This window comes from Botrytis byssoidea, assembly GCF_014898295.1.
Source record: "Botrytis byssoidea strain MUCL 94 chromosome Unknown BBYS_002, whole genome shotgun sequence".
Classification (NCBI taxonomy): Eukaryota; Fungi; Ascomycota; class Leotiomycetes; order Helotiales; family Sclerotiniaceae; genus Botrytis; species Botrytis byssoidea.
In genome coordinates, this window is record NW_024065843.1 from 360,209 (window position 1) to 386,411 (window position 26,203).

Here is a 26,203-nt window from a genome sequence, read left to right on the forward strand (position 1 = left end):
TGGTTCGGGAAAGCAAGCACATGATTTTCAGTACAAAGTGCACGATTCTTAATGGGAGTTTGGGGATACCAACGTGTATTTTTGATTTGGGGGTTTGGGGATTTGGGAATTTGCTGGAAGGTACACTTACGAGTACAAGATACCCTTTTACTTATTTACTCTGTAGGTACCTAGTACACATTAGGAGGTATTTATAGACAAATAATAATAATTTACTATTCTGCCATATCTTCTCCCATTCATTGAACCATTGTGAGGACCCACTGGACGTCCAAATCTCTCCAAACGATTCTTCTAAATGTTCTATAGAATCCAATGTAAATGTTCTAAACGCCTTCCATATGATTCAGAGACCCACCGGTCTTCTGACGCCGTGTATAGCCCCGCGCAACCCCACTAACAATCATCATTTCCAGGGATATTGAATACTACGCGTCTAAATTTGACAGGCTCATAGGCTTTGAAAGCTCAATACAAGGCTGCTGTCAGTGGGCTTTTCCACGGATACTCTGTATATCACACTTGTGTTATGCTGTTATGCCTGCCAGATGGATACTAGTTGACCAGCCATCTTCAATATAGATCCATCATCATACAAACCAACAAAAACCATAATCGAGTAATTCATCCAAAGTATATTAATCTTAATCCTCAAGATCGAGTTGAAGAAGACCTTTCCATCCCGTCGTCACTTATCTGAATCAAGATCAACGAATGTCATACCTCTTCAATTAACCCTTGTATTATCTACCTAGGTACCCCAGAATCATCAGCATCCCACCGCTTGTCTCATCCACACTCGTCCCATATCACGGCAAAATCAGCCTACGAGACCGATACCTGATGATTTGCCAGCTCATGCCCAATCATTAGGATTATGACTGGTGATGAAATTTTGCGCAGCATCATTCATTCATGATTAAAAAAAGATCTTCCTCTTTCGTTGTACAAACCATTTAATTACCTGGTTCACGAATAAAATCCTACCGTCCCTTTATTCATACCTACCTACTTACATATAAAACATTCTCGCTATCCGCTCTATCGATGCGGACAAAACAGCCAGAGGAAACGAATGCGATGCCAAGATACAATAGCCAACAACAGCCATATCGAGATCTTATTGATTGATCGTTTTCTGCACATTGAGGGATTGAGATATCGACATCATATTTTGTGAATATGGCGCAGACCCAACCGCAACCACAGGAGGAATCTCCCGACGTGGATCCAAAAGAATTCTATGGATATTTGTTTGATGAGAATAAGAGTCCGACGCCAGTACTAAATGCGCTATTGAGAGGCGTCGCGAATCATATTGTAAGGATTGTTCAAACTTCCGCGATTTACGCTTTGAGTTTTATGCTTATCATGGTGGCAGATAGAGAATGTGGGAAGTAAAGAAGATAAATTCCTAACGCCAGAGAAGTTGGCACTTTTCTATAAAGCTGTTGGTGGAAATTATGATTGTAAGTCTTCTCTTTTTGGGAGGGGAGGGGTATCTAGTCTCGGGTTCCCGTCGTCTTCCTTGTCTATCCGCGATTTTAGAAGCGTGCTTGCTAATAGCTTCCGTTGCCTTACATAGCTCTTTTTGTGGAGACGACACATCCATCCATTTCTTGGATTTATGCCTCGATAGGCTGTCAACATACATTAAACCCGACGAAAGATGATTTTGCCCCTCCTTCGATACCATGTCTCACTGTGCGAGGATTCGTGCGATGGCAGTCGATTGAAATACTTTTAGGGCCCGAGGAACATGTGCCATTCCTCCAAACCGCAGTCCGAGATTTCGAAATCAAAAATCCAGACACGGGAGCGAGATTCCCAATTGATTTGCCAAAGGAAGCCTTCCCATTGGTACCGGATGCGGGAATAGAGGAATGGCATCGGACCTGTGCAGAGAAATTACGCAAACGAGCAGCGCCGGATGATGAAGAGGATACTCCCATACCGGACCTCCCGCCGAGACCCAAAGTGCAAGCAAAATACGTTCATGTTCGGCCTTCGCCCAGGATCCCAGAGCCAACTCCAACAAATGCTGCGCATCCCCGCAGCGGCTATTTCGAACCTTCTACTCGCGAGTCTACCCGCGAGTCTACTCGCGAGCCGCCTCGGGAATCTACTAGAGAACCTACTCGTGAATCCGCCCGGGAATCTACTAGAGAACCTACTCGTGAATCCGCCCGGGAATCTACTCGCGAGCCTCCTCGCGAATCGGCGACCCGGGAATCTACTACCCGTCGACCCAGTCGACCCATACCTTATACCCACGTCTCAGCATCTCGACCCCAACGACCCCCTCTCAACCGATCACCTACTCATCGAGTGCGTCAATTTCTTGCTCCAGAAGAGCCATATGCACCCCGCATACCCCGCGGTCGTCATCGCAGTTTTCCCAATTTAAGTTCACCCGTCTCAGAAGACGCTCCTATCTTCCACGCGCACCCCGCTCCTCCTACCGATCCCCACCATCCCCATCACCATGTCCCAGTTCCGGATCCTCCGCACCCCGCTCACCCGCGAAGACATAGTCATCCGCGACAATCCCGCCACGCACCCATCGTTTCCGACTCCTCCGATTCGTCCAGCGATACCAGCGTGACTTCAGATTCGGAAGATGATCCTTCCCCGAAAACTCGCACGATTCCGATCAAAACATCGACGGGTAGACAGTCCATACCAAGACATCCGCAAACGGCTTATATGTCGCGAAGTGCTGGAGCGGATAGTCCTCGGGTGTTTGCATTTCCATCTACGGCGCCGGGCAGTACGATGCCGTCTCCGGTTTCGGATGCGAGAGACAGAGAGAGGGAGAGGGAGAGACAGAGAGATATTGAGGAGAAAGTGAGACGCGGTCAGTATCCGACTAATATTGATTTGAATGGTAAATTGAGCGCGCCGTTTCTGGCGGGGAGGAGGAAGAGAGAGACGGGGAGAGGATCGGTTGATATTGATAGGGAGAGGGAGAGGGATAGGGAGAGAGAAAAGGGGAGAAGCGATAGTAGGGGTGTGAAGTGGAGGGATCTAGGAGATATTGCTGAGATGTGGAGGAATGGGGGGATGAGAGGGGAGGGTGTTAGTAGTCATTCTCATCATGTGAGTGGGGGGAGCGGCGGAGAAAGTGGAAGAGAGAGTGGAGAAGGGAGGGGGAGTAGGACACACAGTAGTCGGGAAGATAGGAGCGATAGGGACAGGGATAGAGATCGCGAAAGGGAAAGGGAAAGGGATCGAGATAGAGAGAGGGATAGAGATCGAGACCGAGATGAGCGGGATAGGGGTGATAGAGACAGAGATTACAAGAGAAGGGAACGACCTAGGTTACAAACGAGACATAGTAGTCATGAGGAAATCCCCGCGAGGAGAATCAGAACGGAAAGAGCGGATAGAGAGAGAGATGATGAATACGAAGGGAGGAGTTTCAGGGAACGAGATCGAGAGAGAAGGGAAAGGATTGTGAGTCCTGTGAGGGGTGTAGATGGGAGGAAATATCCGGATTGGAGATGACGACGATGATGATGATGATTTATGAAGATGGGAAAGGATGAATATGTGTTGACGATGAAGTTTCGGATGTGTCTTGAAGGCGTGCATGGATGCATTGAGCGATGGATAAATACATTAAGCGAGCGAAATGCGAATGAGCAATTAGTACGTATGTGATGGATGGATGATTAGTTTATACATTGTGTTCTTTACGTTATGTGTAAGTCATGTTAGCCAATACGAAATACCAGGATTGCCAATGATTGATAGATAGATGGATGCATGAATGAAAGGATGGTTCCCATCTCCTTTTGCGTAGAGAGAATTTGGGGCGGGCTTGTCTTACTTGCTCGTCTTGTCAGGGGACTACCATATCGATGTATCACTCTATCTATCTATCTATCAATTTATCAATTTATCATTCTATCAATTTACTTCGTATTGCAACAGATACCTACTATGAGGTATAGAATCGTATCTTCCCTTGGCTGCAGATACCTGCCTACCTCACTCTCGCTCTCGCTAGAACACACAGTATACCCAACAACGGTACTTGCTACTTTTCAAACCTTGCACGCTTTTGTATTGAAGCTTTAAATCCCCTCTTGTTGTTTATCTATCTAGATAGATACTAGATAGATAGACAAGTAGGTATGCATAATCAAGTCTAGATGTTGCTCTTGCAGCATTTTATATTTCCGTCACCACTTCGTATGCGATCGAGCAAGTCAAAGTTCTGCACTTTTTTTTTGGCTTCTTAAAATGCTTCTTAATCTGTCTCACCACAAAGACAGCATGAAACGAATAGAAAATGAACTTGTTTCTATAGTATCGATTTAATTGATGTTACTACCGAAAGCTATGTGTGTATCACATGCTAGACATCCATCGATCTTCATTTACTCAAATGCGAGATGTGTACTTTCATCGAAAATAGCATAACCGCAATATGAGGAGAACTGCGGGAGGTATTTCGAGTAAACTCCATGCTTGAAAACCACCCTGAAAACAAAAATGTCACCTGTGCACTCCTTTGCCCCTAAACCATCCATAATAAAACCGAACTGAGAAGAGAAACTTTCGCCTAGGATTAATTGTTCAAGAGAACTGGAGAATGGTTAGAAAAGATAATCAGATTGTAAATCCGAGTGGAGACGATACATACCTTCCAGCGATGACCACAAACTTGACATTCGCAGAAAGTCGTCATAGGTTCATCAGCACTGCGAGTCTGTGCTTGTGAATAGCTGACTTTCTTTTGACCACATTTTCCGCACGTTAAAGCATCACTAATACTCTTCTCCGCCATTGGTACCTGAGCCTTCTTCATGTTCTCCAACTCTAACGCGTCGTCCTTCTTCTTCATCTCCTCTGATTTTAATTCCTCATGCGTCATGACAACAAAACGAGCTGGTTCGATATCTCCCGACATGACTCTCTTGCGCAACTGCGTATTGGAGACTTGTTTGAGATTTTGAAAGAGGGAACGAAGCTTCTCTTTATATTCCTTTGTCTCACCTCCAAAATGATCAAACGCAGCTTGTTCAACAGCCATAGCCTTGATAATGACATGAGTGGGGGGTTCTTCGCATTTGAAGGCAAGACCATTATACATTAATCCAATGCAAGCATCGCGTGTTGGAAGACCCGTACGCTTAGTATCGACTTTATCAGTCTCCCATCTTCGCTTTGAAGAATCGCCTTTGAAGGCTTTCGTGACTGGGGCGCTAGGCGCGGGCGCAGGAGAGGAAGTACTGTTACTGCGAACTGCGGGAGAAGATCCGGATGCCATTTGCTTTGCTTTGCGCTTTTCTTTTTCGGCTTCGACTGTTTTTTTCCACTTGGTGACGATTTCAGTGGCAAGTTTGGCAATGTCTTTATTCGCGTTTCCTCGTTGTTTGGCTACTACCATTCCTGCTTTGGTTGCCTAGAGGATATATTGATCAGTCCATGCATTTGAAGGTTTATCGTGGAGACACAAAGACCCAGAAGAGCTTGGTTAGGAATGTAGCCGGTTGTAGACATACCCTAAGAAGTTCTTCAGTGGCATTTACATCTCTCTTCAGAGTTTCCATAATGGTAATGACGTTCGCTGCCGGCTCTTTGTCATTGATCGCCTTTTGAAGAGCCGAAACTCTTGAGGTAAGTTCTCTTTGATCCATCTTGAAAGAAAGGAGATAGAGGGGTTTCGATTGTATGCGATTGTTGTTTTTGCTGCAGACCGATAGGAAATGTTCGACGATATCGAAGAATCGGATTCGAGGCTGCGTAGATTCTATGTACGAAAATGAATTGAATTGGGTATCAGAAAAGTAACCAGATAAATTACAAAAGAAAGTGTGTCGTTGAGAAGGTTTTTGATAATTGTTTTCTACAAGTTTGATGATTAAATATCACAAGGCTGATGTTACGGCCAAAAATGGTATGCACGGGCCAATTGCTTGTGCTGTATAAACTTTCCCAGCAGCGAAAGGCAAAGTTTCCGTTTGCACTTCATCTCGCATTCTGTATCATATATAGTCAGCTGTACTTGTTCTTTTCTCAAAAAGATTGATATTCGAAGTTGATATTGAATGTTTGGTATTGCTCAAAGCTTGAGAAGACACCATGTGAATATCCTCTTTCTAGTCTAGTACACGAATTCTAATTGAATAGAAGAATTTCTTGCGGCAGGATTTTAGGATGTTTGATGATTTGTATCGTTCATAGGAGTCTTGACATCTACCAGAAATTCTCTCTGTCTTTCCTAGTGGGATTTAAAACATCAAGTATCTGCGTTGGCAGAAACACAATGATGGAAAGGATATATGGTTTACCTTTATCCCCAAACTCCGCGGTGATGAATCTATCTCGTGAGTACCTCCGTTTTTATATTGCGGATATTGCGGAATGTTCCACAAACGTACATATGCACATCTATGAAGCTTAGGGATCAAAATGATATCGACCGGCAAGTTGAACGGCGGTCTATGCTTGCAAAGTTGGCTTGTCAGCGCGGCATTTTGAGTCATCGTATGAATGAGTGTCAAGTACGCCCTTGCTCTGAAAGCAAGTATAAATATGTCAAGTTTTCCTCCGTTGTTTGTCCATTCACCGTACTACCAAACGAGTTCTCTTTAAATTACATCTCTTCTCTTCTCATCGCCGTATTCTCACATCCCATACAATCGCCACAATGCAACCACTCGCAGGAAAAGTCGCCCTTGTAACCGGGGGAAGCAAAGGAATCGGTCGAGCAATTTGTCTTCGTCTCGCACGTGATGGTGCAATAGTAGTCATAAACTATAGCAATGACTCTTCCGCAGCAAACGAAGTTGCATCACTTATCGGAGAGAAGAACGCTATGGTTATCAAAGCTGATGCCGGCAATATTGAAGATATTTCAAGAATGGTTGATACAACGGTTGAGAAGCACGGAAAGATTGATATCTTGGTTGCCTGTACTGCAACTATGAAGTTGAATGAATTGGAAAATGTCAGGGGCGAAGAATTTGATCAGACGTTCGATTTGAATGTCAAAGGTCCTTTGTTTCTCGCCCAGGTACGTCTTATATCCACTTGTTAGTCGTGTGGCTTTCTAATGGTTTCAGAAATCCGTTCCTTATATGACCCACGGTTCCCGCATCATACTCTTCTCCACAACACAATGCCATGCCAGCACAGTAGCACCACAATACCTAACATACATCATGTCGAAAGGTGCCATCGAGCAAATGACCCGAGCTCTTTCGAAAGATCTAGCACGCAAGGGTATTATGGTCAATACAGTTGCGCCAGGACCAACGGCGACTGAGTTATTCTTCAGAGGCAAGAGTGATCAACTTTTGAAGACACTTGCTGGCTTAAATCCTCAGAATAGGATTGGAGAACCAGACGAGATTGCAGACGTTGTGGCATTTTTGAGTAGTGAGGCATGTTCATGGGTGACGGGTCAGACACTTCAAGTGAATGGTGGAATGGCATAACTGTAGGGCACACTAGCAATTAGACTCGTTTTTCTATGCGCTTAGCGAGTTTGCATTCAGTGCGGTATGCTTAAAATACGAGGGCCTTTTGATCAAGAAACAGGAACATCCAATTCTACCTTTTCTAGTTATTATTAAAAGCCAGTAGTCCTCGGTAGTAATAAAAATAATTGGAATAATCATTACTATCCTCTATACTTACTAAGTGCAGCAATTCATTCCCACGTCCCTTTCACGCAGCTCCAGCATCCATCTTTCCATTTTCCAAAAGATCTGTCGTCCTACAGATGTAGGGGTCAAAATCCGGTTCCTCTTTTACCACTTCTGCTCCTTCCTATTTACGATATTAGTAACTCAATTTCATGCCGTCTCGTTCCCTCTCTATGCCCCTATGATCCCGAGGTGCCGAATCAAGTTTTAAGATCAAGATGTCCAGCTTTTCGCTCCAACCAGTTTTCTCATTTCCACTCTACCTATCCGCAAAAGATCCTCAAAGCTAAGACCAAACCTTTCTTTTGAAAAAAAAAGGGGGTAATGCAGAAACAGACTCACAGGAATAGGAACCATGGCCCTCTTAACCCAAATATGCTTCGCCATTTTCCAATCCAATCCCTCAATACACCCTCCCTTCACACTAACAACGCTCTTTCCAGGCGTGCTGTGGATTAACCGTGTACCACATGTTTTGCAGAAATAACAATTCACCGTGTGTCCTGAGGCCGTGGGACGACTTTAGGAGAAGAGACGTTAATTTTTTGTCACTATTTCCATAGAAGGAGGAGCGTATGTAATTGATAGAGGGAAAAACGGGAGAGGAGCAAGAATGAAAAGGAAACTAACGTATAAACCGCCAGAAACTCCGGACACGGCAATGGGAATCGAGGAAAGATAGCAGAGGCGCCGAACGCTGAGGAGGATTGTCGTTTGCATTCCTATAGATCCCTCGAGTTAGCTCCTGATAGCATTATACGTATTTGCTTCATCTCCATCCATCAAATTCTACAACACAACTCCAGAAACACACATATATCCCATGACTAACTCAATAACCCGAAGGATATAAACATAAACCCCGTACCAAAAAAGTGAAGAGAATAGCAAAATCTTACATTACAATGACAAATATAAAGCGCCAGTGGTTTCGCCAACGGAGTTTTGAAAACTACATTTTGGCATTCGCAGGAGACGTTCATGGTTGCTCGCTCGCTCGCTCGCTTGCTTATTGGTTGAATTGGATGATGGTAGGATGAGATGGGGAAATGTGGGGTAGATAGATAGATTGGTATGCGGAGGTGAGATTCAATTGCAAAGATTGCGATTGATATAAGGTATTTTGATCTCCTCCGAGCTGAAGAATCATTGAGAAAGAATGGAGATGCAGAAGAAAATAAAGTGCTTAGAAGATATGAGGTATTGTATGACACAATCTGGGAAATTTCGCAGATGAGAGATGCATGCACGGATGAGATGACTCTCTGCTTTTTTTCGGTTGAGTCATCGTCACATGATGACCTGTCTTTAATTTTGTGTTCGTGTCGCGCTTTTTTTGTTCCTTGGTAATGATCTTTGTCTTATTAAATAGTTATGAGGAGAGGTATCATTAGCTACTATGTATATACATGATTATTAAATAAATTGCGCTGGTAAACTGAACGCGAGCTTTGCTGTGACGTAGATATCAGACTGTATGAAACAAGAGGACATTCCTGGGCGAGAGTTGATTGAAGAAAGGACAAAAGCTTCGCCATTGTAGATTTCCACGTTTGAGTTCAAAACAACGGAGATTATGTGACAATGTTATGAATAGCCTATCTCAATGAGCCAAAGCATCAGTACTTTGTCGATCTCGTCCATGCGATTGACGACCTTCCTCTGCACCATGCTGACCTCTTCCAACATCAGAATGCTTTGCTGGATCGAATACATAAATGGGAAATTCCAAGAAAATTGTCCTTTTCAATATCGTAGGGAGTTTCTCATAAATTTGTGGTGGGAAAGGGATGAGAATGCTCGTTCGGTTCAGATATCGAGAGTATTCCTCCCAGTGATTGTCCTTCTCGTATCGTTTCTTTGCACCAGGTCTTTCTTGAAGTGTCAAACCGGATACGAACATGAGTAGGGTAGTGAGGAATATTGCGCCGAGAATTGAAGCATAGAGAGCTGAGCGGGCTCCACCATGAACATAGCCTTCGGCGGCAGGTGAGACTGCAATCATGTAGATAGCTGCAATTCATTAGCGAGAGAAGTATTTAGTTGGATGAGAAGGCCTACCAAACTGGATGATGATCTCTCCAAAATAATTTGGATGACGACTCCATGAGAAGAAACCCTTGTCGCAGATTTTCGATTTGTCGCTATTGTTGGCTTTGAAAAGATATTTCTGAATATCGCTCACACTCTCCATAATAATACCAATAGCGTAGAGAATGACTCCCGCGATATCACTAGCTGTGCCGAAAGCAGGCTGTGGGAATCTCGTGACTTTGGGGGAATTCAATATGGTGACCGGGAAAGAGACAACCCAAACCCAGAACATCTGGAATACCCAAAACCCAAGAAATTTGAAGAAGTTATCACGCTTATCATCGAATCTATCATCTTTTCCGGTTTTCAGGATTCGGAATAATAGGAAAGCTGATAGGCGTGCCCCCCATACCATGATAAAAAGAGAGGCGACGATTTGACGTGCATGGTGATGACCACTGAATGCAAGCGTTATGATGGCAAGTACAACGAAATTTGTTCCTCCAGCAAAATCTGAAATTAACATTAGCAGCCATTGAGTATATCTCGAGCAAAATAGACTTGTTCTGACCTGTAAGTTTATCAAATTTGAGAGAAAATGCAATTGCGAAGAAGAACAATTGATACGCAACTGTAATTAAGAACGTTATTGCGAGGTAGTAATCATCTAAAACATGGACGACGGTCATATCTGCGATATACAGTTGAACGTGTCTAAATGCGATGGTGGTTATGATCCTTTACAATGGTTCGAAAGTGTGGAAATGTCTCGAAGCAGAAGGGAAAGAATAGTAATTATGATGGAAGCTTGGGATGACAAGGCACTACTTCTTGCCGTGTTGGGGGGGAGCTTGATGTCAGCCTAAGTAGCTCCTAGAACTCGCCGTTCCTGTATTTGAGTCAAATAGTAGTAGATATTATTACCTCCTAGGATCGGTATTGGTGCAATAGTCACAAAGTCACAGCATCAAAGACTATGCAATGACCGATGTGGCTTAAAAATGTTTTGTTTGGAGATAGAGAAATGTAAAAATGCACTTCGGACACCCACGAAACTCCGTTGGGATTCTTTCTTCTCTCCCCTTCATCGTTGAAACATCTGTGAAATCGACATTTTTGGCTTGGTACTTGGTGATAAATTTTCGCTAGATCGTGACGTACTCTATCTAGATAGGTCAGAAGTCTATTCTGATTATTAATTAAATTTTATATATCGATCGAGGCTAGTTCGGCTAGTATCATTATAATGATCAGAGTCCTACGGGTACTGGCTCGACTGGTACATAGATTGTTTGGCTGGGAGGATCGGACACGGAGTATAGATAGCATCCATCGTACTCGTAGATAGAAGTCGGAAGTTACTACACCCGATCGTCTCAATTGACTTTTAAGCTTAATATGCTACCCGAGTCCCCGTGTCTGGAATTTCCTACTTTGTCACGTGTCGGTATCCTAGGCACTGCAGTACTGGTAGCATTTATCATTACTAGGTAATCTATGCAAGGCTGATGGTTTGATCATTCTTGGGATTGATGAACATACATATCCTGGGTTAATATGTTTCATGTTTCTAATCGTCTTCCATCCTTCTAGTCTTACAAATTGGTTGTGTCTCAAAGTAAGAAACAACTTCATATGGAAATCGCTTCTACCGGTTATCACAATCTGCATGTGATATCCATAGGTATACAAGGCTAATCTACAAATCCCATATCTAGCAAGTCGTCGTTAAACATCTTCCATTACAAAACTCTTCAGATTCGAGATTCGAGATCCGATAGGACAACAGCAGTAAAGGTTCTGGTTGCGAATTTCGAGTTCCTGATGGGGGTCAAACATTTCAGCGTAATCCTCCCTAACATCGTCGCGCACTCCATTCAATTCATTGATTCCACTTCCACTATACCTTATACACCCAAGGAAAACCGATGGAGTCTGTACAAGGCTTGTTTTGCATTCCAGGATTCATAATTCCCATTGGACAACATACTTGGAGTGTGCAATTTGTACAATGGTCTGAGAATTCTCACGCCACCAAGCTAGTCTGAAACCCCACATGTCTGGGATTCATTTTCCCCATACCAGGTGTACTTTCAAAAACTCTCTGACGTTTGAGATTCTTGCATCTCTTACATCCTAGGCAAATATTCTATCAAAAGTATTTCAAGCCACCACTTGTGAAGTATGCTTTTGCACTAGTCTCGTATCCTTGCTGGACTCCCCTGCTGTTTATGTTATGCGTCGACTTTCTTCACTCAATCGTACCGCCGGGACCCTTGAACTCTTTCGTTTTTTTTACCTGATCGAATCAATCATTTTGTCATGTCTTACTCCAGTGTGCCACTGTAAGTGTTGGCAAAGCTTCCCTTCTCATATAAAAGTTGAATCATAGACCCCTGGCGGTTCGTAGATTTGATGGCGCCACGATCCCATATCATCCGTCCATGATTCTCCCATGGGCGTCGGGGATCTGCATCTAGGACTACGCACTGCAGTGCTTCAACTTTCGATCATAGCGCCAAGGCTCATTGATGCACGGCTTGAGGGTCGTATGCATATCTGTTTCCACTTCCCTCATTGAATCACTTATCATCTGAGCACTCTCTTTTAAATCTCTTGTCATCTAATCAATTGTAATTCTGCAGCTGCAGGTCACGCTCACTCATTACTTTTCATATTCTTTGCTTCATACAACGGCTGGGCTGTTGACTACATTCATTAATACCTAAATTCAAACTTCGAAAGGCAGGATACCAAATTACATCATCTAACGGCAATATTGGAGGACGATGAAGGGCTTTATAAGAGCATCGCTATTGGTGGCAGTGGGGGCGGCAGGTCTTGCACAGGTATGGTTTGAGAGATAGTTCATGCTGTCGATGGTCGCTGATGATAATCTAGGGATATCGGTATGAAGCTAGAGGTTTAAGTGATATCATTGCCGCTCTCGAAGGAGGAGGGAAAGCGAGCGCAGCACCCGCGGTGACAAAGGAGATCACAAAGACAATGACTGTCACAAAGATTGCTCAGGGAGCGGCAGCGCCAACAGGAGCTGCAGTACAAGCTGCTGGAACTGGGTATGAAAATCAGTCTTTCAGAAACTAGTCGAAAACTAACAATTCCAGTGGCCAATTTTCTTTCCTCACCTCGACCGTCTTCGGTACAGGAGCTCCGCCCACCGTTACTGTCACTCCACTACCTCAAATGGTTACCCAAACAGTCACCGAAACTGAGCAAGTGATGGTAACTATGATGGCTACGCAAATGTCAGTTGTTACGTCTATGGTCACTATGACTATGATGCAAACAACTACCGTCATGGTATCAGGTATGTTGAATCCATATTGAAATATCTTCCATGGAACTAATCCGATGTCAAAGTTCCAATGCAAGGTGCTATAACGGCAGCATCAATTAGCACATCCTTAACTGAAGCTGCTATTCAAGGAGCTACAGTCGCGAGTGTCGCCACATCAGCTGCGATACAAGCTGGAGGATCACCAGCTCCTGCACTGGGAGCTGCACAAGTCGCACAGCCAAATCCTGTGGATATCAACACATTCTCCTTGTCCAGCAGTTTAGTCCTTGGAAATCTTGCTGTGGCGACAGCGGTCTGAGATCAGAGCTTGATGCTCGAATAGTAATGAAATGGGTTTAAAAGAGAAGTAATATTAGATTGTGCAGGGCTAGACTCCCGAAAGATACCAAATTCGTTGTAAATATACGTTCAAAAAATGACGCCACAAGGGGAAAAAAAAAATAGCAAAAGAATACAAAAATCAACTATTAGCTTTCGCTTTTATTATATTATTAGTATCTATGATTGCAGGAGCCGTAGGAGATGTTTCTTTCGATGAGCTCGAATTGGATTCGGCGGCTTTCAAGGCTTCCATCCTCTGTTTCTTTGCCTGTCTCTTACTTATCTGGGGTGGCTCGTTCTCTTTTGCCTCCTTATTATCATCGGCTTTCCTTTTTCCCTTTCCCTTTTCCCCATTATTTGCTTTAGTCTTCTGCGCCTCGCTGATTTCAGCGTCCTTCTCAGCGCTCCGTTCACCACCATAAACCACATCGACCAATCCTCTGTAGGAACTTCTTTTTAATCCCTCATTTATAACCACCGATCTTGGATTGTCGCCCAATCCTTCCATGCCTCTTTCTCTACCCAATCCCCATACTGCCATCAAATTGACCACATCTGCTGGGCCTCTGACACCCAATGCAGTCTTAGCTTCACTACTTATCACAATCCCTCTTCCTCTCGTAGCTCTGAATATTCCCAGGCAATTACTTATAAAGTTTTTGCGAGCATTTGAATCTTCCATCGTAGCTTGCGCGTAACATATTTCAAATCTAATGCCACGATGTATAGCAGCCATGAGAGGCTTAGGTTTGAAGTGAAATGGATATCGTTGTGTGAGGTCAAGGGATATGAGAGAGTGATCCGCTAGATTAAGACATGCTGCGACGAATGCCTTTTCTGTGGTAGGGCGGATTGCGACAATATCGTAGGCGGATGAAATAGCTGAGAGACGGTGGTTGAGGGAGGGATCGGAGAGAGTGAGGGTGCAACGGCGAAGAATGACTGTTTTGGGAGGCACTGTGAAAGGAAATGTCGTAGGTATTGGGTTTGTTATAGTGGAAGGAAGCGGTCCGCTTTGGAGATGATTGAGAGCTATGGTACCGTAGCCTAATTCTGAAAGAAATGAGATTGTTCTTTGTAGATCGAGAGCGTCTTTACTTGATGACCAAGGAACATTGAGATCGTAGAGCATATTCGCGTTAGTTCTGTTGTTTAATATGCCTTTGCATTGATAATCTTCCTGTAATTTCTTTGCGATGACGAAAAAGTGTAACATATAATCGCGAAAGATGAAGCTTGATAACAAAAATTATTATCCGTCACTCAGCCTTGGCCAACTTTTGAAAAGGCTGTCGGTAACCTTTTATTTAAGGCCGCCCGATCGAAAATAACTCCTGCGCTAGCGCGGGGTGTGTTTACCATCCATCAAGAATTCGTAGCACATCAACATCAGATCATTATTTTCTACAACATCGTACAAGGTCATCCTGCGAATCTTTGCCAGAACCATCCGGTCGAACAATCAGGTTCTTATCAATCGGCGACTCACTCCGGATCTCGATATTTTCGAAAAGGCGGTCTCTACACGATTTGCGCGGCGCCGCCTTCCCATACTAGGCCGGCCGCAAAATGGCTCGCGTCTATGCGGATGTCAACCAGCAGATGCCACGGGCATATTGGGATTATGATAGTGTAAATATTACCTGGGGCGTATTGGAGAACTATGAAGTTGTGCGCAAGATTGGTAAGTCGGCAATACCTCCTTCCCCAAGACTTGTTTTGCTTTTACCCGCTCGTGGCTATGTGTGTGCTGCTTACTGACACGCGGATGTGTGTCCATGTAGGACGAGGAAAGTATTCGGAAGTCTTTGAGGGAATCAATGTAGCCAACTACCAAAAATGTGTGATTAAGGTGTTGAAGCCGGTCAAGAAGAAGAAGATCAAGAGAGAGATCAAGATCCTACAGAACTTGTCAGGAGGCCCAAATATTGTCGCCCTCCTTGACGTTGTTAGGGACAGTCAAGTAAATCAAACTTTTCCTTCTCTCCCAGGCGAACCTTTTTCCCTAGTTGGGAAGACGGGCAAATGCGCGCTCACTGGCCTTGAACAACCCCTTGAAGAAGAAACAGACGACTCATTCATGATGCAGAGCAAAACACCTTCGTTGATTTTCGAATTCGTCAACAACACCGACTTCCGTAGCCTTTACCCTAAGTTTATCGATTACGATGTCCGATTTTATATTTATGAGCTCTTGAAGGTATGATCCCCCAATTTTCAGAAAGCATTGAAGTTACTAACGTCGATAGGCATTGGACTTTTGTCACAGCAAGGGCATCATGCACAGAGATGTCAAGCCTCACAACGTGATGATTGATCACGAAAACAGAAAGGTAGGATTCTCAATAGCTGGAAGAATACCTTGACTGACTTGTAGGATTAGTTGAGACTTATCGATTGGGGTCTTGCGGAATTCTATCACCAAGGCACCGAGTACAACGTTCGGGTCGCATCAAGATATTTCAAGGGACCTGAATTGCTTGTTGACTTCCAGGAATATGACTACTCCTTGGACATGTGGTCTTTAGGTGCCATGTTCGCTTCGATGATTTTCAGAAAGGAGCCATTCTTCCACGGAAATAGCAACTCGGATCAATTAGTCAAAATTGCTAAAGTTCTCGGCACTGAAGATTTATTTGACTACCTCGACAAATACGAGATTGAGCTCGACGCACAATATGACGATATTCTAGGCAGATTCCCAAAGAAGAACTGGCACAGCTTTGTCAATGCTGAGAACCAACGATTCGTTACTAATGAAGCTATTGACTTCTTGGATAAACTTCTCCGATATGATCACCAAGTATGCCTACCACTATCAAGCCTCGTCTTACATATACTGACATGTGATTTAGGAACGTTTGACTGCTAAGGAAGCCATGGCCCATCCTTTCTTCGCACCTATTCGTGCTGACGAGGCAGCTGCACGTGGTACCCCAGCTCCTGCTACATGATTCCACTTCATCCCATACGACTTTAAAAACTTACCCGACATTCATGTACGGGCTCATTTTTGACTTTTAAGGTTCATATGAGCTAGTCCAATTCTGAATAGCGTTATGCCATTTGGCTTGATAATGTTCTTCTCTCAGAGCCACCTTCCATACTTCACTTTAATACATCGAGTATGAGAATCATGGGGACGTTCGTTTCGATTGGGGGACCTGGAGGAGGGTTGCGGGACCAGGCGTTGATGAATTTTTTTACGCGACCGAAGTTGCATACCCTCTGCTCTTACTTTTCGTCGAGCATTGAAAGTTTTAATGCAAACTCTAGATAGGCTAAATCAACTCAAGATTTTGTGTTTATCGCATTATAGTCCATGCGCGGTCTTTCAAAATATAATATATTGCTTTTTACTCCTCTTGTCCCCATTGTTCTTGGTGTATTGGATGTTGTGCCTGTAAGGGATGTATGACATGATTCGTGGACCGGGAGCGGGGAGACGACTTTGCTCCGGTCCCGCCCCACAGCGTCCAACCTTTGAAAAGTTAATCCCCAACGGCGACGGCTTGAGATTACCATTTCCTCTCCGTTTAACATTGAGATACTATTCTTGATACATGAAAAGCGAATCTTGAAATACGTGATGCCAACAACCAATTATATAGGAAAGAGTCACCACAGCTCCCGGGCATGCAGGACTTGCGCATTGGCAAAAGCAAAATGTGTACCACGGCCGGGAGGATCCAGTGCGAAATGTGAAAGGTACATATGACTAGAGTTTTCGCTGCCATTATACTATGCTATATACTAATCATAATAGATGTCATCGTCTAAAGAAAGATTGTGTGACACAAACTCCTTCTGTACGGGCTCACAAGCCTCAAAAGACTACGTATTGACTGCTCTCTCCATAACTATCTATCATGCCTCTAATGTCGATTCTAGTCGAGTTGCACAATTAGAGAAGAAACTTGATGGAATTGTGAATCTCCTGCAACAGCAACAACAAGGCGTCCATTCCCAAGATACAACACCGACATTCTCTCCACTAGTCACCAATGAAAACATCCTCCCCAGATCACCACCCCTCCCCGAACCAGAACCGGAAAATCCAATCCCTAACAGAAGTACTTCTCATGTCATCCCTAAACCTCTTGAACCGAGTAAAAGGCAATCTGTCTACGAAAAAAGCACAAATGCCTGTCTCCTCGCCCACGCCAACTCGGATCTCGAGCCCAACGATAAGGAGATCGAGAGGCTGGTAAGATTGTACCAGGTTGAAATGACGGCGAGATTTCCATTTGTGGTTATTGAGACTGGACGATTGACAGGGAAGCAATGGGTAGCGAGCAAACCGGTGCTGGGAAAGGCGGTCTTGATGGCGGCAAGTTATTATAATTTGCCGAGACAGACGGTTTATGAGACAGCGTTGGTGAGGGATTTGACGGAAAGGATTATGGTGAGAAGGGAAAAGACTTTAGAGTTGTTGCAGACGATTTTGGTCTTTTGTGGGTGGTGAGTAGTGTATTTTTCTCTTTCGTTTCTGTAACTCCCTTATTGGGCTAGTGGGCAAGAAATGCGGTTTCAGTTGCTGTTTGAACGAATGAGACGGCTGCTGTGTATCAAAGAGGCTTGAAAGCTACAAATGACATGATTCGCCTGGAAGAGGTCATCTACTGACCAATATGAATGGTTAGGTATCATTACCATTGTTTAGGACATCCCCACCTGAACAATCTCCTAGGCCTAGCAATGGGTCTCGCTGGAGATTTGGGACTGAATAAGCCGCCATCGGCCGATAGATTCAAGTATCCATTTGGCCACAGCAGAGCCACAGCGGGAGATTTCTCAAGGAGAACCATGGAGCAGAGAAGAGCCTTAGCTGGTTTATTCTATCTAACCTCTTTGTGAGCTTCAACTTTTATTTTATTCCATTTCAATGCATCTTTGCTAATTTACGTCTAGAGTTGCCACAGGCTTTCAGCGTATAGATGCTATGAGATATTCCATACATCTCGATGAATGTGTTCGTTTCATAGAGAAGAAACCAGAACATACTACAGATCTCTTACTAGTTGAGTTAGTGAAGATATCGCATCTTGGAGAAAAGATTGGGCAAGCGGTCTTACTTGTTCAGAGTGATAGTGAAATTCAAGTCCCTACTGCGTTGAAGTTGGGTTCATTTCAGATGGAACTAGATATATTGAAGAAGGGTATTCCTAGTGCTCTGGGAGATGATGGTACGTATTTCAAATTTTTATTTATTTATTTATTTATTTATTTATTTATTTATTTATTTATTTATTTATTTATTTATTTATTTATTTATTTATTTATTTATTTATTTATTTATTTATTTATTTATTTATTTATTTATTTATTTATTTATTTATTTATTTATTTATTTATTTATTTATTTATTTATTTATTTATTTATTTATTTATTTATTTGTTTATTTATTTATTTATTTATTTATTTATTTATTTAAAGTTGAAGTCACACTTTTCAGTCGGGCGTCAACACTTGAATGGCTCTTGTGATTAAGGAATTAATACGTACAATCAGTAATCCTACAGCTTCACCATCACATTTCTACCATCCGTCTCTACGAAGTCGCATTGACTAATGGCTGGATACCCACAAATGCAACACAATCACCTCAATCTATTTCAGCAGCCCAATCAATTCACCCATCGCCTTTACATCCATCTCACCTACAATCTCTCTATACTTGTCTCCACCACACACGCTCTTTCCTTCACTTAGTCCTCTCAATTTCTCCGTCCACCTATCTAAGTCAGCCTATTGCTCCATGGTCCCTCCTCGCCTATGCCCTCATGGTTCTCGCCCGTCTATCCTTCTACCAAAATCCACTTCTCCCCTCCTGGAACCTCGATTTCGTCCGTGAAGTCTGTGATCTCTCCTGGGTGTTAAAAGAGCTAGCAGAGCGTAACGATAGAGCGAAATTTGTAGATATCAACATCACTACCGAAGATGGAGAATGGGGGAAAGACGCAGAGGTGGGTAATGATGGAAGAAGAGTAGGAGAGGGCTGGACAGATTGCTTCGACAAGTTTGCGAGGAAGATACGTTTGGTGAGGGGGTGGTATGATCAGAAGGTTGCTGCTTATGGGAGTTCGGCACAGTCACAGCCGCTAGGAGATGGGTTTAGAGTTGACAGGAATGCTGTGGAGGATATTAATGCAGGAGGCACGTTGACGCAGATTGATGCTGGAATGGAGGGTGTGTTAAATGAACAGGTGAGCTCAGATACAATGCCATTGTTGGGTGATTTGGATATGAGCCCTTGGGATGGATTCGATGGGCAGAATTTTTGGATGGATTTGGGAGAATGGAATGTAGATGGGTTGGAGGCTATGGGTGCGATGCTGTAGGTACATCAAACGCATGTCTCTGAAGTTCCATGTTCTTCTATTCTCCTTGTCCGACTGAATGACAGAACATATATGAATCGGATTCGAGAGGGAGCCTCTGAGACCTTCTGAAAATCTCGAAGCTCAAAATTACCTACTCAGACACACGTCGATCAAATCACCCCACCCCTTTCAAAATTGCTATTGTTTATTTCGAAACATGTCCCTCGCATTCTTCTTCTTCTGTTGCAGCGTTATTCATAATATCTTTGTGTTTTGTTAATTGTGGCGTAATACCCTGGAAGCTCGGTTCCCCGGGCTCAAACGCGAATTACAAAGAACCCCTAATTTTTTGCCACTGGCTATGTCGGCCTCGAACTTCTTCGTCTGAGAATCTTTGTCTATGGCTTTTCCTTGAATTATATAGTGTCTGTCTGTTGTGTCATTGTTCTACTACGGACTTCAGATCTTGAACAACTGCTCGAGGGAAGTATATAAATCTGAGAAATACCTCCCAGTATTTGCTTTTTTACTCCCCAGTTTCATCAATAACAATCACATTCGCAACTAAACAAACTTTCAAATCCTCCAAACCCTTGAAGTATAGCACCTGCTCCTGAATTCGTCTTCTCCAGATTTAACCTTCAAAACATAATAACAAAAAGCAACAACCGAAAGTCTTCACCCCCCTATCCAAAAATGTCTCAAACACGCGCTGCCCAATTCCTCGTCCAAAATCTCCCTCCTTTTTTCCCCCAATACTCTCCCCGCACAAGAAAACTCAGCTCTCGCGAAGATACTCGCGCATCCGTTTCTAGAGAGGTTAAACATATGATCAGAGTAACAAGAGGAGACAAGACTCGGGACATCCACAAACAGACTCGCAAAGTACGGGAGATGGATAGAAAGCTCAAGAGTCAGAGGTATCGGGAAGATTACGAGGATACTTTTAGGTAGGAGTGATGAGTGAATATGAAGGAGAGAGTGTGGTTAGTGTTGATGTTATTCTATCCGAGGTGTTTTCGTTGTTTGGTTGTTGTTTGAGGAGGAGGAGAGAAGCATTGATCCCCAGATTTGAATATTTGGATTGTGTGCATATTTTTGTTGTAATTCATTTCTTCCTTCCTTTCTTGCGCTTTCATTCTGACTGGAGCTATCAAGGGTAGACTACTCCTGAATGGAACCAGCCAGACTCTGTACAATTATTCCAATTAGATTTATAGAATTGATTTGCGGTTTTGAGGTTTTGACTTGACATATGCGTCTTTTTTATTTTCTATTTCTTTCAGAAAAGAGGAGATTATTGTGATGGCAACCCCTTTTGATTCGGATCATGCCCTTCATTTAATCTATAAGCTCAGAAAGCTCACCGTATGACTTCAATAATAACGGGTCTGGCTAAACGAAATAAACCTACTTTAATTCTATTATTTTCAATCATTGAGTCAGGGGTCTTTGAAGTGAAAAATGGATGCAAATTGATAACTGAATTTGGGACAAGAGAGATAAAATAGTAGTGAATTGGAGTTCGCTCGCTTGCCCCTATTTTGTAAAATCAGCGCCTTTTAGACCCCGATTATGCGATGCAGCAAATCATATCATTTTCTAATCGACAACTACTACCCACACCTCTGCATAAAATCTCCTCTAAATGAAGCCCAAGCCTCCACGTAATCCACTCAACTCATCCCTCAACTCCAAAACATCAACTCCTACCCTTCCAGCTACTTCTCCTCTCCTCTGGCTCCCAAGTTCCATCCATCTCCCTAGCACTCCTCCATCAATAATAGTTCTTCCTCCTACAATCCCCTCATTTGCATCTCTATCTATTCGGTATGCTCTGGGATTGAGACCGCAGGGATGATAGAGGGTGTTTGTAAGATGCGAAACGAGGGTGCCGAAACGTCGGTATTGAGATTCTGTTAGAGGGGAGAGAAGAGCGAGGGTACCGGTGCGAGAAGTGAGAAGGAGAGGTTGAGAAGGGGAGGGAGTATCTTCTTGAGGTGAGGGACTAGGAGATGGAGAGGGAGCAGTAGTTAACGGGGGTAGTGGTCGGGTAGTGGGAAGAAGTGTCATGGTTGTGGGGTGGTGGGCACCGAGGGAGAACGTGGTGCGGTGAAGGAGGAGGTGGCCCTGGAGAGATTTGGGATCTGTGTATTTGTAAGTCAAGGATTTAATACAAGCCAACTGGCCAAGAAAACAGGAAATCAAATAAAAATCATAACATACGTTCAGGATCATATTGCATAATATGCAAGTTCCCATCAGCATCTGCAGCCACAATGAATAGATCTTTTCCATCTGGTAATAAGTCTGCACACAGTACTTCCATCTTCGCAGCACTCTTTCCAAATAGTAGCATCCTATACGGTTCTTCCGTATATCCCGCGAACCAAACACCTTTCAAGGCGTCCGCCATTACGCAGAGACCTGTACCTGGTAGTTCTTTGACAGACGTAACATAGCAATTCATATCCATAAACGCGACTGGCAGGTTTGTGCCATCTTCCTTGAGACCTCTGACCATACATTTTTGGCCCTGCGCAACAAGCATGAAACCCTGAGTTCCAATTTCGGAAAGACCAGTCACGGGACCACCGGCACCACGAGTAATGATCTCGGAAGAGATCAGTTTTAATTTTTTGTTTGTCTCAGGCCTGTCTGGTTCTGGAACAACGGTGACGACATCATAAACGTAGAGGCGACCAGTGGTTGCGAGATCTTCTCCCTTGGTTATAGCTGTTCCTACGGCAATCAAGTGTTTGCGCTCGTTGGTGACTTCTGATATCACCAGATTCATGGTTTTTATGCAGGTTATGAGTTCGCAAGGCTCAAGTTCGATGGTATCGATGACGGACCAGTTGACAGGGCTGATTAATTTGAGAAAGCTCTTCTCGATCGATGGCTTCAGGGCAATGTTTTCCTCTTGCCAAGTTTTGCGGTGGTCATCATCCTTGGGCAATTCAAAGTCTGTGAAAGTGCTGGTACCTATAACATATGTTTGTAGAGGTGGATGATATGCCACAGCGTGAACATCTTCGCCTATCTCAATCTTTCGCAGCGCCATTCCAATCTCGGCAAACGTGGTATTTGGCGGGAATTGTGCTACGCGGGCGACTCCTTCTGTGTCGGCATAGATGAATCCTCTGTCGCAACCTTCGGTATGAAAACTGCTAAGACTGCGGACTCCTGTCCCTTGCAGGCTGAGAACTTTCGGTACTGTTTTAGAGCTCTTGATGATGAAGCTTGGAGATCCGCCTGGCATAAAGACGGTACTGTATCCACCGAGATTTGAGATAGCTCGCATCGGCTTATCGCTGGTCTGTTGAGCTCCATCGGCCTGCTCTTCGGCAGAGACATCAGGAGCTTGTGTCAGATGCGTGTTCTGTATTTTCAGAAATTGAAGTGTGGATGAGAGAAGATCCGGAGACGCAGACTTTATGCGGAACGGTTCATAGATGGTAAGATCATCGTTTGAAGGTCGAAGCTAAACCCGTTAGTACATAAATGAGTAGATTGAAGTGCAGATTCTTACAATAAGATATGGGGATTGAGAAACAGAATCCCCTAGGTTAGCTACCAATATCTCTGTCAAGGTTTCACGAGCCGCCGATTTCCTAGCTGCATAATCTGCTGAAAGCACAGGCGGAACAAAACATATTCCTTCCGCGACATAAACTGGCTTAGAAAGATCAGGCAGTGCGTAGATCTGAAAGTATTAGAAATTTGGCAGTGGAAAGCTGGGAAGGAAACTCACATGCAGTGCTCCACCCGCACTAAGTAAAAACATCTTGACATTTTCTCCTGCCTTGTTCGATTTGCCATCGGAGAAAGCTCCGCTACAATCATCATACAAACAGCCCGTCAGCCATTTCGTTGAAAGCAAAACATCATCAACTCTTTCTATCTCTTCAAGATCATTGTCGTCGTCACATTGTGCAACAAAAATGCTCGCATCGTCTCTTATTAGTAGGAGAAATGGATCTGCAAAGCTTGCACTGATAATCTTCGGCTCTGCTCCCGTCTCATCATCGAGCATCGGCAATATTTGTGCAAGACCAAGATCTACACCACACATACAGAGTTAGTTACGCTTCTAATCAATCATGTAACGGCGCGAAGAAGCATGTCGCAGGGAGCAGATTGCATAAGGCACAGTTGCAATGTTGATAATTCGCTTTCATTGTTGCTATAGGATATGATAGATTTCCAGATAGCGCCCCGGACGGCGAAAACATATAAGCGGAAAATACAAAATTTCTCCAAAACTTGTCCCAACCTATATGCCCATCCATCCGACCACATGAATTGAAAGGGGCATGATTCAAGGAAAGGTGCGAACTTACCACCGTCATAACTTCTCACTTCAGACTTTAAAATTTGAACAACACGCATGCCATTGCCAAGTGTACCAGCTTCGATTGTGGATCCAGCGGCTGGTTCGAATTCTGTCCCTGTTAAAGCTTCAAAGCCGGCATCCGTTAAAGCATATACAGCAGATTCGTCAATAGCATCTTCGGCATCAGATGCTTTGGAAACTATCATTAGTCTATCATATTGAGCATCGACGCCATAGTCGCCGCTAGTAACAGATTTCTCCTTATTGACTTGCAATCCTTTGAGTGTTGGTCTCTTTGCGCTCATGGTCCATATACCACGAGCTTCTGGGAACTCGAATCGGCCTATAACATTTGGCTGAATTTCACGATTAATGACGGCCAAGGAGCCTCCCTTTTCACGACCGACAGCAGCTACAAGCTGAAGTTCGCTCTGAACACCGCTAAGTTTAAGCTCTTCTTCCTTACCCAAACTCAATGCGGTTTCTCCGAACGCGATGTTCGTGATGGGAGCTATGTTGACCATGGAATCATGTATACGAAATGTGTAGTCACCCGTTTTACTGTTTGATGCAGTAGTATTTGCAGTAGCATGAGTGATTGCGGGTCCATCGCCGTACAGATCATCGTCATCATCTTCTAAATCTTCATCATCAAGCATGGCTTCATCAACTTCCGCTATTGCTGAACTGTCAAGCCTTGACTTTCGACGTGAAGTTTGTCCCGACTTCCTACTCCAGCCTAGAATGACAGAATCCGATACCTCACTTCCAACGAATAACGATCCTGCGCCAAGAGAACTTACACATGACGCAGCTCCAGTCAATATAGCGCCTCCTAACTCTGCACTTACTCGTCGAATGCTTAGCCCAGAGACCGATCTTCCATCCATACGAAAGCTCAGGATAGCAACATCGCCACTATGTAGTATAATGAGCATCTCTCCATTTTCGATAGATAGTTGATCAATTTTGCAACCTTCCAACCGAAGGTCAAGATCAGACTGGTCCACAAGACTGAAGCTAGTACATTGCTTTGCAAACATGTTGACAGCAACACCATTAGCTTTACCAGCTTGATCGATATGTATCAATTCATTAGTACCAACTAGAAGAGCTCCGCCCACAGGTGGGGCTAGTGGGACGATTCTGAAGAGGTCGTAAGGCAATCCTCCAACGGAAAGGATGGTGGTAGACGCCTTTTGATGTATATCCAGAGTGAATACCATATAAGTCAAGTGGTCTCTACGCTCTTGCAGTAAAGCCGAAGATGGAGCCATGGTAGACGAGAGAATTCCAAAAGTTGGCTCTCTATATTCATACAGAAATTCGAGGTGGATTGGAAAGATGATGTTGGGATCTAGTGAAGACAATCGTAAAACAAAAGAAGATCCATATGGTGTATCTAATTTTCCATCTTCCGCCATAGTCTTTTGTGAAATCTTCGCAGGGCGAGGGCCGTCCAACTCCTCATCCCAATCGTCCATATTGACATCTTCATCTTGTTTGAAAGGCAGAATTGCAAGGTTCCGCGCTCCGAATTTCAATGCAGCACACCTACTTCCTGGATCGACAGTAAGGTAATTGACACAGTCTGAAAGACTGGGTGCCCATGGACTTCCTTGCAGTTCGTCTTGTTCATAAAAATGAACAGATATTGTTGATATGCCGGGCCGTTCTGGGTCCCATTCCACCAGACTGAGCTTTGCATCCTTGAACCCCACTAAAAGTGCTTCACCTCCAGTCTTTGAGGATATGGTCTTCACTCGAACAAGAGATGTGACCGTCCCAGATAAGTTATATTCAGCTATAAGTACGAGTTTCGTTGTTCGAGCTAATTCTGGTCGTTGTATTATCGAATCTGTGCCGAGAAAAGAGTCTTCTACTCCATCATCGTTATTCACTCGAGGATCAATAATTGTGTCATCTTTTGCTGTCGAAGAATCCTTTCCGGATAGGTCGTCGAGGTCCACGGATACGGTCTTTGTTGTAAATATCTGTAGTAACGAGGATTTTGCGACGACGAGGTTTCTAGCATCTGCGGACAAGAACGGAAGAGTTAAGGAATGTGTGACAGCTGTAGGAGGTGTCAGCTCCGTATAGCATTGCATTATGGACCAAAGTAAAGCATGAAAAGCACCAAATCGTAGTAAATCGAACTTCTTTTGAAGTTGTTGATATGGATACTCAAGATTATCAGTCCAGTCAAAT

The 26,203-nt window shown here is 43.8% G+C and overlaps 10 protein-coding genes across 10 annotated transcripts; 5 read left to right on the forward strand and 5 right to left on the reverse strand.

Annotated features, from left to right (window-relative positions):
- Nucleotides 1–468: 468 nt before the first annotated feature.
- On the forward strand, nucleotides 469–3,507 carry EAE97_000886 (uncharacterized protein; the record flags this gene model as incomplete). The annotated part of the gene is made up of 3 exons (XM_038871396.1): nucleotides 469–1,320; nucleotides 1,382–1,469; nucleotides 1,586–3,507. Exons 1-3 carry the CDS (start codon nucleotides 1,183–1,185, stop codon nucleotides 3,505–3,507), a joined length of 2,148 nt encoding a protein of 715 aa, XP_038737297.1. The 5' UTR covers nucleotides 469–1,182.
- Nucleotides 3,508–4,584: 1,077 nt separating this feature from the next.
- On the reverse strand, nucleotides 4,585–5,648 carry EAE97_000887 (uncharacterized protein; the record flags this gene model as incomplete). The annotated part of the gene is made up of 3 exons (XM_038871397.1): nucleotides 4,585–4,593; nucleotides 4,652–5,413; nucleotides 5,514–5,648. 3 exons carry the CDS (start codon nucleotides 5,646–5,648, stop codon nucleotides 4,585–4,587), a joined length of 906 nt encoding a protein of 301 aa, XP_038737298.1.
- Nucleotides 5,649–6,328: 680 nt separating this feature from the next.
- Nucleotides 6,329–7,604, forward strand: EAE97_000888 (uncharacterized protein). Its single transcript, XM_038871398.1, has 2 exons — nucleotides 6,329–7,027; nucleotides 7,077–7,604. The coding sequence occupies exons 1-2, from the start codon at nucleotides 6,662–6,664 to the stop codon at nucleotides 7,449–7,451; spliced, it is 741 nt and encodes a 246-aa protein (XP_038737299.1). The 5' UTR covers nucleotides 6,329–6,661; the 3' UTR covers nucleotides 7,452–7,604.
- On the reverse strand, nucleotides 7,605–8,644 carry EAE97_000889 (uncharacterized protein; the record flags this gene model as incomplete). Its single annotated transcript, XM_038871399.1, has 4 exons — nucleotides 7,605–7,785; nucleotides 8,004–8,181; nucleotides 8,292–8,383; nucleotides 8,561–8,644. The coding sequence occupies 4 exons, from the start codon at nucleotides 8,642–8,644 to the stop codon at nucleotides 7,684–7,686; spliced, it is 456 nt and encodes a 151-aa protein (XP_038737300.1). The 3' UTR covers nucleotides 7,605–7,683.
- A 620-nt stretch (nucleotides 8,645–9,264) lies between these two features.
- Nucleotides 9,265–10,384, reverse strand: EAE97_000890 (uncharacterized protein; the record flags this gene model as incomplete). The annotated part of the gene is made up of 3 exons (XM_038871400.1): nucleotides 9,265–9,674; nucleotides 9,723–10,208; nucleotides 10,267–10,384. The coding sequence occupies 3 exons, from the start codon at nucleotides 10,382–10,384 to the stop codon at nucleotides 9,265–9,267; spliced, it is 1,014 nt and encodes a 337-aa protein (XP_038737301.1).
- A 2,100-nt stretch (nucleotides 10,385–12,484) lies between these two features.
- On the forward strand, nucleotides 12,485–13,312 carry EAE97_000891 (uncharacterized protein; the record flags this gene model as incomplete). The annotated part of the gene is made up of 4 exons (XM_038871401.1): nucleotides 12,485–12,544; nucleotides 12,597–12,772; nucleotides 12,821–13,023; nucleotides 13,077–13,312. The coding sequence occupies 4 exons, from the start codon at nucleotides 12,485–12,487 to the stop codon at nucleotides 13,310–13,312; spliced, it is 675 nt and encodes a 224-aa protein (XP_038737302.1).
- A 162-nt stretch (nucleotides 13,313–13,474) lies between these two features.
- Nucleotides 13,475–14,467, reverse strand: EAE97_000892 (uncharacterized protein; the record flags this gene model as incomplete). The annotated part of the gene is made up of 1 exon (XM_038871402.1): nucleotides 13,475–14,467. The coding sequence occupies one exon, from the start codon at nucleotides 14,465–14,467 to the stop codon at nucleotides 13,475–13,477; it is 993 nt and encodes a 330-aa protein (XP_038737303.1).
- Nucleotides 14,468–14,904: 437 nt separating this feature from the next.
- On the forward strand, nucleotides 14,905–16,289 carry EAE97_000893 (uncharacterized protein; the record flags this gene model as incomplete). Its single annotated transcript, XM_038871403.1, has 5 exons — nucleotides 14,905–15,019; nucleotides 15,120–15,535; nucleotides 15,585–15,668; nucleotides 15,719–16,138; nucleotides 16,191–16,289. The coding sequence occupies 5 exons, from the start codon at nucleotides 14,905–14,907 to the stop codon at nucleotides 16,287–16,289; spliced, it is 1,134 nt and encodes a 377-aa protein (XP_038737304.1).
- Nucleotides 16,290–16,924: 635 nt separating this feature from the next.
- EAE97_000894 (uncharacterized protein) lies at nucleotides 16,925–19,677 on the forward strand (the record flags this gene model as incomplete). Its single annotated transcript, XM_038871404.1, has 6 exons — nucleotides 16,925–17,043; nucleotides 17,102–17,173; nucleotides 17,227–17,796; nucleotides 17,979–18,188; nucleotides 18,247–18,521; nucleotides 18,848–19,677. The coding sequence occupies 6 exons, from the start codon at nucleotides 16,925–16,927 to the stop codon at nucleotides 19,675–19,677; spliced, it is 2,076 nt and encodes a 691-aa protein (XP_038737305.1).
- Nucleotides 19,678–21,303: 1,626 nt separating this feature from the next.
- On the reverse strand, nucleotides 21,304–26,103 carry EAE97_000895 (uncharacterized protein; the record flags this gene model as incomplete). Its single annotated transcript, XM_038871405.1, has 5 exons — nucleotides 21,304–21,806; nucleotides 21,886–23,143; nucleotides 23,192–23,365; nucleotides 23,414–23,721; nucleotides 24,003–26,103. 5 exons carry the CDS (start codon nucleotides 26,101–26,103, stop codon nucleotides 21,304–21,306), a joined length of 4,344 nt encoding a protein of 1,447 aa, XP_038737306.1.
- Nucleotides 26,104–26,203: the final 100 nt, after the last annotated feature.

What these genes read in the sequence shown, in the direction of transcription:
- EAE97_000888 (XM_038871398.1), top strand. Translation starts at nt 6,662, where the DNA reads ATGCAACCACTCGCAGGAAAAGTCGCCCTTGTAACCGGGGGAAGCAAA. An exon ending in GTCCTTTGTTTCTCGCCCAG is followed by an intron (nt 7,028 to 7,076) that starts GTACGTCTTATA and finishes TAATGGTTTCAG; the next exon opens with AAATCCGTTCCTTATATGAC.